Source organism: Dipodomys spectabilis, unplaced genomic scaffold (assembly GCF_019054845.1).
Source record: "Dipodomys spectabilis isolate Male_0828 unplaced genomic scaffold, ASM1905484v1 ptg000318l, whole genome shotgun sequence".
NCBI lineage: Eukaryota > Metazoa > Chordata > Mammalia > Rodentia > Heteromyidae > Dipodomys > Dipodomys spectabilis.
In genome coordinates, this window is record NW_024870995.1 from 1,678,074 (window position 1) to 1,692,639 (window position 14,566).

The window sequence follows — 14,566 nt, forward strand, 5'->3', positions numbered from 1 at the left end:
GCCGGGGACGGGCGCGGGCAGGGAGCCTCCCCGTGAGCGGGGGGCCCGAGGCCGCTCGCCGCCCCCGGCCGCCCCGGGCCCGGCCGCCCCGGCGCCCCCCGGCCCGCGCGCGCCCGCCCGCCGGCCCCCCGCGGGGGGCTCGCCCGGCCCGCGCGCGCCCGGCCCGCGCCCGCGCCCGCGCCCGGCCTCGCCCGGCGCCCGCCCCGGCCCGCGCGCCCCCGGCGCGGCCCCCGGCCGCCCCCGCGCGGCCCCCGGGCCCGGGGCGGGGCGCGGCGCGGGCGGCAGCATGGTGGAGAAGCGCGGCCCGCTGCAGAGGGACGGCGTGTACCGCTGGTTCTCGGAGCTGCCGTCGCCGCAGCGCGTGGAGTTCCTGTGCGGCCTGCTGGACCTGTGCATCCCGCTGGAGCTGCGCTTCCTCGGCTCCTGCCTGGAGGACCTGGCGCGCAAGGACTACCACTCGCTGCGCGACTCGGAGATCAAGGCCAACAACCCGGCCGACCTGGGCAGCCTCACCAACCTCACGGACGAGGTGGTGCGCAGCAAGCTGCTGGTGTCGCTGGCGCTGCTGGGCTCGGAGCAGCGCGAGGCGGCGGGCGTGCTCTACCGCACGCTCACGCACATCGACTCCATCATCCACAACTACGGGCTGCAGCTCAACGAGGGCCGCACGGGCGATGAGTTCCTGCTGCTCTTCACCATGGCCTCCAACCACCCGGCCTTTAGCTTCCACCAGAAGCAGGTGCTGCGCCAGGAGCTCACGCAGATCCAGAGCAGCCTGAGCGGCGGCGGCGGCGGCGGCGGAGGCGGCGGCGGCGGCGGAGGCGGCGGCGGCGGAGGGGGGCCCGGGGGGCCCGGGGGCAAGAGCGCGCCCACCTGCCCGGCCTGCCACAAGGTGCGTCAGTGCCCCGCGCCTGCGGTGCGGTGGGGAGCGGGGAGGGGCGGGCGCGCTGCCTAGCACCCGGACCCCCCCCCCCCCGGCCGCCCGAAGTCTGCACCCAGACCGGCACCCCAAGCCCGAACTCCGTCCGGACCCACATCCCACCGCCCCAAGTCCCAGGCCCCTGTCCCGAGTTCCCACCTCAGCCCTGCCCCCCTCCCAGTCCTCACTCTAGGCCCACACCTGACCTTAAGTCTATAGCTGAAGCAGTCCCCCGCCAACCCCCCCCCCCCCCAAGCCCCTACTGGAGACCTGTATCCAGAATCCACGGTTTCCACCCCAGTCTCCCTTCCATCTCCCAGCCCAATCAGCCCTGCACACCTCATCCTGACCCCAAGCTTCCACTCACTCTCAAGTCTGTGCTGGTCCTCTGGCCCCTTCCTGGGGCTCGTGGGGTGGGCTGGAGGGAGGATATCCCTGGTCAGGGTTCCTGGCCCCTTGTCCTGTTTCCTACCTGGGCTGAAACTCGTAGAGGCCTTTGTCCTCCTAGCGAGCCACTTGGTGACAGAGGACAGTTAAACATTGGGCCACCTGGGTTTTTCCAGGTCTTGTGTTTAGAAAAGGAAGGGTCTGCCTCCGGGCAGTTGGGAGGGCATCAGAACGTGGCGGAGGAGGCAGGCCTGTCCCCACCACCAGCCTGCCCCACGTGTGTGCAGGCTAGGAGTACAGGTGTGCACAGGTGTATATATGCATGTGTATGTCAGTGAGTGTGTTAAGAGCTTGGCTATGTACTGACAGAATGGCTAGAGCCTCAGTGCCGCCTGCTCCTCAGTTACCAGTACCGGGTGACCCACCTGCCCTGAGACAGCCCAGCCAGGCCCACCAGCCCTGCACCTGGTTAGGGAGCATCTTCTGTCTATCTGGGGTTAGAGAGCACCTTCTGTCTGTCTGGGGTTAGGGAGGACCTTCTGTCCGTTTGGGGTTAGGGAGGACCTTCTGTCCGTTTGGGGTTAGAGAGCACCTTCTGTCTGTCTGGGGTTGGGAGCACCTTCTGTCTGTCTGGGGTTAGGGAGCATGCTTCTGTCTCTCAAAGGTTTGTATCTTCACATTTTTTTGGTCAGTCATGGGGCCTGAACTCTGGGCCTGGGCGCTGTCCCTCCACTCTTCAGCTCAAGGCTAGCGCTCTACCACTTGAGCCTCAGTCCCACTTCTGGCTTTTTCTGCGTATGTGGTGCTGAGGAATTGAATCCAGGGCCTCATGCATACAAGGCAAGTGCTCTACCACTGAGCCACCTTCCCAGCTCCTCCTTCACAATTTTTAACAGCCTTCTGGAGCCCAGCCCCAAAGGTTTGCATTAGAGAAAAGTCCTTCTCTGCCCATGTGTGGTTTCTTTGGAAAGTAGAGTATGGTTGAACTCACTTCAAGCCTGAGAATCATGTTTTCCCAGCCATTCCCTAATGCCTCCGTACAATGTCTTTGGGCTCCTTGAACTTTAAACTTTGCCTTTATGGAATGGCTGGAAAAATTCAGTTAGCTAGTGGTGAGGTTTGTTGTTGCTTTTGAATCTTTGGACCTTGGATTGTGGCCTTTTCTTTTTCTTTTTTTTTGTCGGTCGTGGGGCTTGAACTCTGGGCCTGGGCGCTGTCCCTCAGCTCTTCAGCTCAAGGCGAGCGCTCTACCACTTGAGCTACAGCGCCACTTACGGTTTTTCTGGTGGTTTATTGGAGATAGGAATCTCACGGTCTCTCCTGCCCGGGCTGGCTTTGAACTGCGATCCTCAGATCTCAGCCTCCTGAGTAGCTAGGATTACAGGCGTGAGCCACCAGCGCCCGGCTCCTTTTCTTTTTCTTCTTCTTCTTTCTTTTTTTTTTTTTGGTCTGTCATGGGGCTTGAACTCAGGGCCTGGGCACTGTCCCTTTTGCTCAAGGCTTAAGCCACAGCTCCACTTCAGTTATCTGGTGGTTAGTTGGAGATCAGAGGAGTCTCACTTCAGTTAGCTGGTGGTTAGTTGGAGATCAGAGGAGTCTCACAGACTTTCTTGTTTGTGCTGCCTTTGAACTGCAATCCTCAGAGCTCAGCCTCCTGAGCAGCTAGGATTACAGGTGTGAGCCATTGGCAACTGGCTGGCTTTTCTTTTTAATATCTCTAAAAAAACCCTATATTCTTTTTTTTTTTTTAAATTGAAATCTTGTCTTTTTGGTGATATTTATCTCTGGTTTTTGTAAACTCATTTCTCTCCTAGAGTCTCTGTCTTGTGTTGGTCAAAGAAATCCTGTTTGAGCTGTCAAGTGGAAAAGCCAGGCTTTTCCTCTTTGAGGTTGTCAGCTCTGGAATGACCCTAGAGTCCTGGTCACTTGGGCCAGTTCATGTGCTGTTAGTTGTGTTCCAGCTTCTTGCATCTGCACCCATTGTCAGGGTATTCTGATGCCTGGTTTCATGCAGAAGATGGCTGTGATTGTCCCTGAAGGGCAGTGAATTGAATCTAGAGTAAAAATTTCCTGTGCTGAGCACATGCTAGACAAAGTGCTTTGCCACTACACATTTCCAGCTCCTCAGCCTTCCATAAGAGAGCCTTTCTGTCCAGATGAAACCCTCTCTTGGCTCTGGGCACTGAATTTACCAGCTGCGTGACCTTGGCTAGAGGCCCCCCCCCCCCCCCCCCCCCCCCCCCCGTGTCTCCCTGTCCCCTTGAAGGACGTTGTCCATCTTGTGACCTGTAGAAGATTCTGTAAGTGACAAGCACCAAGCCCAGTAGGGGGCCCTGATTGCTTCTTCCTCTTCTATATCCTCTCATTTTTTTTTTTGTCAGTCATGGGGCTTGAACTCTGGTCCTGGGCGCTATCCCTGAGCTCTTCAGTTCAAGGCTAGAGCTGTACCACTTGAGCCACAGAGCTCACTTCTGGCTTTTTCTGTGTATGTGGTGCTGAGGAATCGAACCCAGGGCCTCATGCATGTGAGGCAAGCACTCTACCACTGAGCCACCTTCCCAGCCCATCCTCTCATTTCTAAAGTTAATTTTTAGGCCAGGCCCAATTTTTAGGTGGCTCAAGCTTGTAATCTTAGCTACTCCTAAGTAGGAGGATGAGATCTGAGGATCATGGTTTGAAGCCAGTCCAAGCAGGAGAGCCCAAGAGACTTATCTCCAATAAACCACCAGAAAACCGGAAGTGGTGATGTGGCTCAAATGGTAGAGTGCCAACTTTGAGCAAAATAAATCCCAGAGACAGTGTCCAGGCTCTTGAGTTCAAGCCCCAGGATACCCCATCTTCCCCCAAAATTAAATAAAACAAGGATTTTCTAAGGCAAATCATGTCTCTATCTTTGAAAAACACCAATTGCCTAAGCAAGCTCAAAAAGCTCAAGACACAACCGAACAGCTCACAGAAAGAATGCAAAGAGAGCTTTAGCACACTGCTTGCTTGCTTGTTTTTTTTGTTTTTGTTTTTGTTTTTGGTAGGTTGTGCTCAAAGAAGGCACTTTTCCACTTAAGCCACAGTTCCACTCCTGACTCTTTGTTCGTTAATTGGAGATCAGAGTCCTATGGACTTTTCTGCCTGGGTATGGTTTCAAACCATGATCCTCAGATCTCAGCCTCCCAAGTTAGCGTAGGATTATAGGTGTGAGCCACTGGTGCCTGGCTGTTTTTATTTTTCCTATATTTTCTGAAGTTCTCATTATTTGCTTGGTTTCTCAACCCTTCATTGTGATATTATTTTAAAATTGTTGTTCTGGGGAGTACTAGAAGTCTATTTATTTATTTATTTGAGTCCGGTTGTGGGGCCTGAACTCTGGGCCTGGGCGCTGTCCCTCAGCTCTTCAGATCAAGGCTAGCACTCTACCACTTGAGCCACAGCGCCACTTCCGGCTTTTTTCTTTTTGCTTATGTGGTGCTGAGGAATCGAACCCAGGGCCTCAGGCATGCAAGGCAAGCGCTCTACCACTGAGCCACCTTCCCAGCCCAGTACTAAAAGTTTAAAAGCATGGAGCGTATTAAGTAGTTTATTTTCAGGAAGGAAAAAGTTCTCTCTCGGTAGCTGGCCAACAGGAGACACCTTTAGAGTCTGCCAGTTGCTGCCCTGCTGGTTGTCCCTTACCCAAGAACAGGAGTGGTCTGTGAAGGTGCAGACCACTCACCGCCCAGCCTTGCCGTGGGTGAAAGTTGGCCTTGGACTTACTGTCTTTATGCTATTTTCAGACACAGACATGTTTGAGCTGGAGTCATTTGTGGCTCAAGTTTTCTAGCAAATATGAAGACCAGAGTTCAAATCCCAGTAACCCCAAGAAAACCCAAGAAAATGCCGTAGTTTTTGAAGCAGTTTTTATGCAGCACAAATATGCTTTTGGGGGTTGGGAGTGTAGCTCAAGTGGCAGAGCCACTGGCAAGTAAAGGTTCAATTCCCAGTTGCTCAGAAGACCCTGGCTGGCTGGGTGTGGTGGTGCACTTGGGAGCTTGGCTAGGAGGCTGTCCAGTTCAGGGCCGGCCGGCCTACACAGTGAACCCTTCTCTAAAGCCACACATACACACGGTGTGTCGTCGTTTCTCGGGCTGGTGACAGTGTGCGCTGATGGAAGAGGTTGCTCTCCCCCATGGGTCCTGAGGCACTGGCGGTGGCACATTTCTACCCAGGTGCCCATCAGTGCTGTTTCAATCTCCAACAAAGAAACCCCCCCCAGCACCTGTGAGCAGTCCTCTTGGATTCCACCCATCTGAAAACCACCCATTGTCTGTCCTTTGTTGTCATTTATACATGTGGGGTCACACCGTGTAACCCTTCCGTGCCTGGCTTCTCCATGTGGCATCGCTTTTAAGGAGCCTGTGTCAGCCTTTTACTCTTTTCTCTTTTCCTTTCTTCCTTTCTTTCTTTCTTTTTTTCTTTTATTCCTTCCTTCTTTCCTTTCTGTCTTTCTTTCTGTCTTTCTTTCTGTCTGTCTGTCTGTCGTGGGGCTTGTACTCTGGGCCTGGGCACTGTCCCTCAGCTCTTCAGCTCAAGGTGAGCACTCTATCATGCTCTACCACTTGAGCCACAGGGCCACTTCCAGTTTTCTGGGGGTTTATTGGCAATAAGAGTCTCATGAAGGGGCTGGGAAGGTGGCTCAGTGGTAGAGTGCTTGCCTTGCAATGCATGAGGCCCTGGGTTCGATTCCTCAGCACCACATAAGAAAAAAGAAAAAAGCCAGAAGTGGCGCTGTGGCTCAAGTGGTAGAGTGCTAGCCTTGAGCTGAAGAGCTGAGGGACAGTGCCCAGGCCCAGAGTTCAGGCCCCATGACTGGACCCAAAAAAAACCCAAAAAGAGTCTCAGGGACTTCCCTGCCCAGGCTGGCTCTGAACTTCAATGCTCAGATCTCGGCCTCCTGAGTAGCTAGGATGACAGGTGTGAGCCACCAGGGTCCGGCCAGCCTTTCACTCTTTCTGGCTAAGCAGTATTCCCTCGTGTGGGCAGACCATAGTCTGTTTACTGCTCCTCAGTGGGTAGACTTTGAGTGGGTCTGTATGCTCAGTTCTGGATGTTCCTTCATGGCAAACTCCTTTACACTAACACTCAGCAAGTAGGCCTTGAAACACTGAACATGGCTGTTGTGGTGAGGGGCTTTGTTCCTGAGATGGGCTTCCTCTTGGTGTGTTGCTAGGCGGACCTTGCAGCCTGCCCGAGCCTCTCTCCTGTGGTGGCCCTGGCAGGGCACGGTGCCATAGGCACAGCCTCAGGGCAGGTGTTTGCGGGCCTCCCCGCCCAGGTGTGTGGGAGTAGGGCCTGGCACTCACCCTGTTCTGGCAGCCTCCAGGTGGGACTGACTGATGTTAGCAGAACTCCTTCAAGGGTGGATCTTGTTTTTAAATGGTGCGGTGGAAGGAGGTGCTGCTGTGGTAGTCTTCCCCCGGGTGCATGTCTTGTGGTATCTTGTGGAGCTGTTCTGTTTTACACCAGGCTGGCCTAGTGGCGAGCACTATAGAAAATGTGGGTTTAAACACGTTCTATGACTGAATCTGCGAACAGGCTCTTGTCAGAGGCAGACAGCAGTTTACACTTCCTAAGGTATTGGAAATAATTGTGGCGCAAAGGTGAGGAATTGGGTGGTGTCTCCTGAGGTTACTCTAACTGTGCTTGCTCCATGTAGCTGAAAGCCAGGCAGCATCCTGAAAGGCAGACTTTGCCTGCGGCAGCCGTGGCCACTACCAGTGGCTCAAGAGTAATGAGGACCCCAGGCTCTGTTTGTCTTGAGCTTGAACATTTGTTCCTGGGCAGCTGGGAGCCATGCCCAGCTGCTGCACTCTATGCATTGAGTCTGGCATGTTGTATACACAGCTGGAGTGTTACTCCACAGCCAGGAACACCTAACCCATAGTGAGTGTCTTTCTTTTTTGGGGGGTGGGGTGGAAGAGGCAGTTTTTATAGGATTAAATGATGTCCTGTTTTCTTTTTTTTTTTCTTTTCTTCCTTTTTTGTTAGTTGTGAGGCCTGAACTCTGGGCCTGGGCGCTGTCCCTCAGCTCTTCAGCTCAAGGCTAGCGCTCTACCACTTGAGCCACAGCGACACTTCCGGCTTTTTCTGTTTATGTGGTGCTGAGGAATCGAACCCAGGGTCTTATGCATGCAAGGCGAGCACTGTACCATGGAGTCACCTTCCCGGCCCCTGGTGTCCCGTTTTCATAGTGACATCCTGATGCGGGCACTTGGACTCCTTTGAACGCAGTTGTGTTGCGCTCCAGGTGGCACCTCCATTTACAGCAGCCATGTCCTGCAGTGAGAGGGGCCCCGCCAGCCACCACACGCTGGCATGGACTGGGCAGTACTTCCCTGGCTGGCCTTGACCCTTACATTAAAGCAAGGCTGTTTCTTTTACACCAGCCTCTTCTCGTTGGCCTCACTCAGCTGGGCAGAGCCTTGCATGGCGGGCTGGGTGCTGTGGAGTAGAAGCGGCAGGTTTGCCGCATGTCTCTGTCCACGCGAGTTGGCAGGTGATTGGGCTGAATGCCACCATCCTGTGCAGCCCCGGCTGGCTGCGGGGGCCGAAGCCACAGTCCCTGGCCTTCATTCCTCCTGTTTTCACCCTGTACCGTGCAACAACCTTCCTTTTGAGTCCATAGCATCTTTGGAACGTGGATTTTTTTTTTTGTGACAAATTTGAATCCAAATCTTACCACTTCAGGAAAGCTGTGAGGAGGTAGTGCACTGACAGGCTGTTTGTTGAGCTGATGCCTGCCAGCTCCTTCAGGACTGGTTAGAGCACAGTAAGTTTTTGGTTACGTCTGGGAGAAATAATTTCTACTAGTTTAGTAGCAGAATTCAGTCTCAGAGAAAGACCTGGCCCCTTGTGGACATGGCAGCCGCCTGCGGCTTGCACTGCTGTGGGAACGGTTGCTGGTGGCAGGAGATGAAGGAACGAGGCTGTTCCACAGCTGGGCGTTTGCACGCTTTTCCTGGTTGTGGTGGAGACGTCGCCTCTAAGAAATGGTGATGACCAAGAATGCCGGCCAGGCACATGGTTGGTGCTTCTGCATTGAGCCAGGCTGGAAAGTTTGATGTTCTGATTGCAGGTCAGGTCCACAGCTCCATGTCCAGGGCAGGTCAGGAGAGCGGCCCGCGGCCCGCTGGCCTGGCCTGGCCTGGCCTGGGTTCTGGAGCCATTTGTAGACCCTCGAGTCCCGTGCCTTTGAGCAGTCTTGTCCAGACCAGTACCCGCCACTCAGTTCTCTCCCCACATTTCCTCTGTTGGAGGCTGGCTTCTGTCGTTCTCTCCTCTGTGTCTCCAGGGACATGTTGAGGTCAGATGCCCCAGCTTTGCCATGAGCCTGCAAACATGTTTGTGCCTGGGCGCTGTCCCCCAGCTCTTCAGCTGTAGACCAGCGCTCTACCACTTGAGATTCAGCCCCACTTCCGGCTTTTTCTGCTTATGTGGTGCTGAGGAATCGAACCCAGGGCCTTATGCATGCAAAGCAAGCGCTCTACCACTGAGCCACCTTCCCAGGGCTATGCTTGTGCTTCTCATGGGCTTTTTTTTGGTCTGTCATGGAGCTTGAACTCAGGGCTTGGACGCTGTCCCTGAGCTCTTTTGCTTCAGACTGATACTGTACCACCTGAGCCACAGCACCACTTCCGGTTTTCTGGTGGTTCATTGAAAACAAGAGTCTCACAGACTTTGCCAGCTGGGCTGGCTTTCAACCTTGACCCTCAGATCTCAGCCTCCTGAGTAGCTAGGATGACAGGTGTTGTGAGCTTGTTTTTGCTTGTTTAATTAAAGCCAACGGGCTTTTAAACCAAGCCTAACCCTTGCCTCGGCCGTGTCCGCCTCTCCTGGCCATTCCTGTCATGGCCGCCCGCCCTGCGCAGGCTCCACGTGCTTCCTGGAGACGCCTCCTGTGTGTGTAAGTGCATATTTACCTGTTGCTTTAATACGTGCAAACGGGTATGTCTCCTCACCCTGCCGGATCATGCCTGCTTCTCTCGGGCTCTCCTCTGAGTCATTTCCAGCTCCTGTTACATCCCTGTAGCCTCTGACCTCTCCTAAGTATAGTTCTAGGGTTTGAACTCAGTGCCTCATGCTTGCTAGGCAGGTACTCTACCACTTGAGTCACACCCCCAGTTCTTTTTGATTTTTCAGGTTAGAGTCTTGAGATTTTGGTCTAGGGGTCGCCTCAGACTGTGATCCTCCTATTAATGTGTTCTGTATAGCTGGGATGATAACGGTGTAACACCAGATCCAGCTTGTTGATTGAGATGAGCTTTGGTAACTTTTTGCCTAGATTTCTGTAAATCTTGTTCTTCTTGTCCTCTGCTTCTCAGGTAGTTTCTTAAAGATTTGAGCCAGGCACCAGTGGCTCACCCCTGTAATCCTGGCTACTCAGGAGGCTGAGATCTTGGGATTATAGTTTGAAGCCAACCCAAGCAAAAAAGTTCCCTTGAGGCTCTAATCTACAATCAGCCACTCAAACACCAGAAGTGGAGCTGTGGCTCCAAGTGGTCGAGCACTAGCTTTGAGCAAAAAAGAGCTGAGGGACAGCACCTAAGCGCTGAGTTCAAGCCCCATGAAAAAGCACAACCAAAAAAGAAAGATTTTTAAATGGATAATGCAATCAGATGCAAGAAGTTACAAAAGCACAGAAAGATTTTGGGCGATAGGTGCTCCTGACCCAGAACGTCCTCAGGGCCGAGAAGTACTCTGTTCTTTTACCCTGCTGCGGCAGCGCTCATTTTTTCACCTCAAAAACAAGTTCTTACCTGGTGTGGTGTGCATGCCTGCCATCCCAACATTTGGGAGACTTAGGCAGAAGAGTCTTGAGCTTTTTTTTTTGGGTCCTGTCATGGGGCCTGAACTCTGGGCCTGGGCGCTGTCCCTCAGCTCTTCAGCTCAAGGCTAGCGCTCTACCACTTGAGCCACAGCAGCACTTCCGGCTTTTTTCTTTTTGCTTATGTGGTGCTGAGGAATGGAACCCAGGGCCTCATGCATGCAAGGCAAGTGCTCTACCACTGAGCCACCTTCCCAGCTCAAGAGTCTTGAGTTTGAAGCCAGCCTGAGCTACATGCGTAAGAACCTTTCTTAAAATGCAAACATACAAATGAAGCACAAGGTTTGTGGCCTCTCCACAGTCCTTCTGACCTTATTTGCAGATAGCACCGGCACAGTTCTCTGTAGACCTTTTCCAGAGGTTGTATGTACTTACAGAATAGGAGGCGCGTGTCTTCCTCCACACGTCTTTCCCCTGGTTCTGTTCTGGCAGTCTGTTGTGTCTTGCAGTTGGACCGGAGCTTTCTCCCTCACGTCCTGTCATGAGGACACCTGTATGAATGTGTGCCTGATTGGTCCTGTGGGTGGACCCTTGTCCCCATCTCACTGTGACAGCAGGACCATGTCATTTATATTACACACCACGAGCATGGTGCCTATGTACACAAACAGTGGCAGTGATCTTTCACTTTGTGTGTGTGTGTGTGTCTGTGTGTGTGTCTGTGTCTGTCTGTCTGTCTGTCTGTCTGTCTGTCTGTCGGTCGGTCGACAGTCTTGGGTCTTGAACTCTGAGCCTGGGTGCTGTCCCTCAGCTCTTCAGCTCAAGGTGAGCGCTCTACCACTTGAGCCACAGCGCTACTTCCAGTTTTCTTGTGGGTTATTGGAGATAAGAGTCTCAAGGACTTTTCCTATCTGGACTGGCTTTGAACCATAGTCCTTGGATCTCAGCTTCCTGAATAGCTAGGATTACAGGTGTGAGCCACCAGTGCCTGGCTTCTGTTTAGTTTTTTGAAGAACCTCCAAAGTGCTTTTAAAGTGGTACACTAGTTTATCTTCCCAACAGCTGTTATAATAGGGTTCCTTTACTCTTCACCCCCATTCTCACTATAGATTCATGAGGATTAAGAAAAAAAAAAAACAAACTCCAAGCTGGGCACCAGTGGCTCACACCCGTAATCCCAGCTACTTAGGAGGCTGAGATCTGAGGATCATGATTTGAAGCCAGCCTGGGCTGGCTTAGAAAAAGCCAGGAATGGTGTTGTGGCCACAGTGCTCAGATCTCAGCTCTTGAGTAGCTGGGATTATAGGCATGAGCCACAGGTGCCCGGCTGACCTTCACTTCTTGGTAGGCGCTCAGGCTGTCTGTAGGTTGAGAGCAGAAAACAGAGCAGAGCAGTTACTTCCTACACCGCAGCAGGAGCTGGGGCCTGTGATGAGTGATGAGTGTTTTTTCAGGTTGAATGTTCTGGTTTTTTTGGTCGGTCGTGGGTCTTGAACTCTGGGCCTGGGTGCTGTCCCTCAGCTCTTCAGCTCAAGACTAGTGCTTTACCACTTGAGCCACAACGCCACTTTTGGTTTTCTGAGTGGTTTATTGGAGATAAAGGGTCTCACAGACTTTCCTGCCAGAGTTGGCTTTGAACTGCAATCTTCAGATCTCAGCCTCCTCTGAGTAGCTAGGATTACAGCTGTGAGCCACTGGCGCCTGGCTAGGTTGAATGTTCTTACAAATGACCCACTTCGTTGATTGTTGGGGATACCTCATAGATCCTGCTCTCTTGTTCTGGATTGTTGCTCTTTATGTTTTGGAAGTTCCTTGTTTAGGTCAAGTACGGTGGAGATTGGAAGGATTGATTCCAGGAAGGGTTCACCAGCTTGGGCAGGAAGTTAGTGAGGCACCCTAACAAGCCAGGAGTGGTCGTGTGCCTGATGAACCAGCCGTCTGAGAGGCAAGACAGGAATCATGAGGACTCGGCTCAGGTGACAGCATTCCCTGTGCTGGGCCCTAAGTTCAGCCCCTGGTACCCAGAGGAGGGAGAGAGGGTGAGGGAGAGAACATAAACTTCCTTAAGTGTCAAAGATACTGTCTTGAACCGGGATTAAGTACTTGTTTTCTGTTTTTTTAATCTTGTCTTTTGACTTTGCTGCACATTGTTTTACATTTTTAAAAATTATTTGTTTTACTTTATTATGATAAAGATGCTGTACAGAGGGATTACAGTTACACGAGTCGGTAATGAATACATTTCTTTAGTTCCTACAAGTGTCTTCTGTTGCCTCTCTCTCCCAGGCCCTCCCTCTTTTTTTTTTTTTTGGTCATCCGAGTGTTTTTGGTATGGCTTCTGATTTTTTTCTTTTTGGCATAAGTAGAAGTTCATTATATATTACTTAGCCGAGCATCAGTGGCTCACACTATAATCCCAGCTACTCAGGAGGGTGAGATCTGAGGATCATGTTTGAAGCCATCCCCGGGCAGGAAAGACTCTTACTGTCAATTAACCACCAGAAGCTAGAAGTGGAGCTGTGGTTCACTAGCCTTGAGCAGAAAAGCTTAGGGGCAGTGCCCAGCCCCTGTGTTCTGGCCCCAGGACTGGCACAAAACAAAGCAACACAAAGCATCTATGTTACACATGTTACACACTGTACGCATTCTCCTACTCATACATGTTTCACATAACATGCGTTTCACGTAACGTGGCACTGTTGCACGCACAGTGTTATCTGGCCTGGAACGCGCGCTGGTCCCAGGTCTTGTGGCCTGCTGGCCTGTCTCTCCTTGTGTCAGTGCTCCTCTCCGGGATGGTGTTGGGAAGGTGCTCCCAGTCTTCTCCGAGTGGCTGCGCTTCCCGGAGTCGGGTCTGCGGTTGCACGTCCTCTGCCGCCTCTGTGTAGTCCTTCATCGCCCTCCGCCTTCCTTCAGTGGCACTCCCCCTGGAGAGTGTTCCGCTCCCTGGCTCCTGCTTCTTGGGTTCTCATGTCCTCTTTGTCCCAGCCTGTGTCCTGTGTGACCCTGGGGTTCTTGGCATTTCTGTCACGGGGTGCACTGGGATGCGGAGACTGTCTTCCAGCTCTGCCGTGGGCGGGCTTGGTGAGGGTGCGCAGCCAGTGGATGAGAGCACTTGGGACGGGTGCGCTTCGTGGCCGCCTGGCGATAGCGTGGAAGCCAGCTCTGTGGCTGGGGCTGTTTCTCTCCTGTGTTGTGTAGATCTGTGTTCTCCTTAATTGTCTTTGACTGACCTGCCCAAGTTGTTGGTTTTTTTGTTTTTTTTTTCTGTTGGTCATGGGGCCTGAACTCTGGGCCTGGGCGCTGTCCCTCAGCTCTTCAGCTCAAGGCTAGCGCTCTACCACTTGAGCCACAGCGCCACTTCTGCTTTTTCTGCTTATGTGGTGCTGAGGAATCGAACCCAGGACCTCCTGCATGCAAAGCAAGCCCTCTACCACTGAGCCACCTTCCTAGCCCTACCCAAGCTTTTATTGGGAGAAACCTTGGTAGGCCTGTCCCCGGGGCCTGAGGCGGGCTGAATGGGGGCAGTCACCCGGCCCTGGCATCCTTGGTAGAGCTGTCCTCCATGGTCTCGGTAGGGATGGGGTCATTTCTTTAGCTGTTGTGAAAGAAGTGTGAACTGTGTTCCTTTAATGCTCACACCACTTAGCCTGCGGTGACCTGCACACTGTGGTATGCTATTGAGTGGAAGTAACCCCACAGCAATCCCAGTGGAGGGGTGCTTTAAGCAGTCGCCAGACTCGCGATGATAAGGGCGCTCCGTGGAACCATCTCCAAATTATTGATGACGCTATGTAGATGTATCAATAGGATTACTAGACGATTGTATGCAGGCCTTGTGCTGACTCACCGTGAGCCTAATTACAGTGTGTACTAGAACTGCAGCTGGTTCAAGGAGGTGCTTTGGTTTATGGGGTCAGAAGCAGCCCGTCCCTCATCATTTTGGGCCTTTTAACAAGATCCAGAAGAGCTAGGGGTGGGGGCGGGGCAGGAAAGCTAGAAGAGCCTGCGGGCGCTGGCGGACGTAGACAGTGTGCCTGGAGTGGGGCACCTTGGGAGGCCCGCGTTGTGGGGTTGTGGGGAAGCGGCGGCAGCGCCTCACCCGGCTTGCCCGGCGGCGCTTTCAGCGTGAGCCACCACACCAGCCCCTTCGGTTGGTTATTTTTAAGGAAGACTCTCGCTCTATGTCTAGCCCGTGCTCCTCCTCATGTGGATTTTCCCATGTTTCTGGGCTGACGGGTGCCCACCACTGTACCAAGCCACTGATTGAGCTGGAGTCTCACAAAATTTTATGTTTGGGCTGGCCTTGAACTGTGACCCTCCATCCCTGATGCCCAGATAGGCGTGGGCTGTGATGGCTGGTGGGGCTTGAGGTCAGGAGTGTGCACCATTAGCAGATGAACTGGGAGGATTCAGCTCATCAGTGCACACAACGCGCTGGGCGCTGTCCCTCAGCTCTTCAGCCC

The 14,566-nt window shown here is 53.2% G+C and overlaps 1 protein-coding gene across 2 annotated transcripts in view; it reads left to right on the forward strand.

Annotated features, from left to right (window-relative positions):
* The first annotated feature begins 284 nt into the window (after positions 1-284).
* The window catches only part of Zcchc14 (zinc finger CCHC-type containing 14), a 54,032-nt gene continuing 39,750 nt past the window's right edge, over positions 285-14,566 (forward strand). Inside the window, exons 1-2 of one of the 2 annotated variants that reach the window (XM_042702210.1) lie at positions 285-785; positions 822-892. In XM_042702210.1, the coding sequence (XP_042558144.1) occupies positions 287-785; positions 822-892 (570 nt within the window). In that variant the 5' untranslated portion in view covers positions 285-286. Of the gene's footprint in view, positions 893-14,566 lie in introns of both variants that reach the window. The other variant, XM_042702209.1, reaches the window with a different exon arrangement.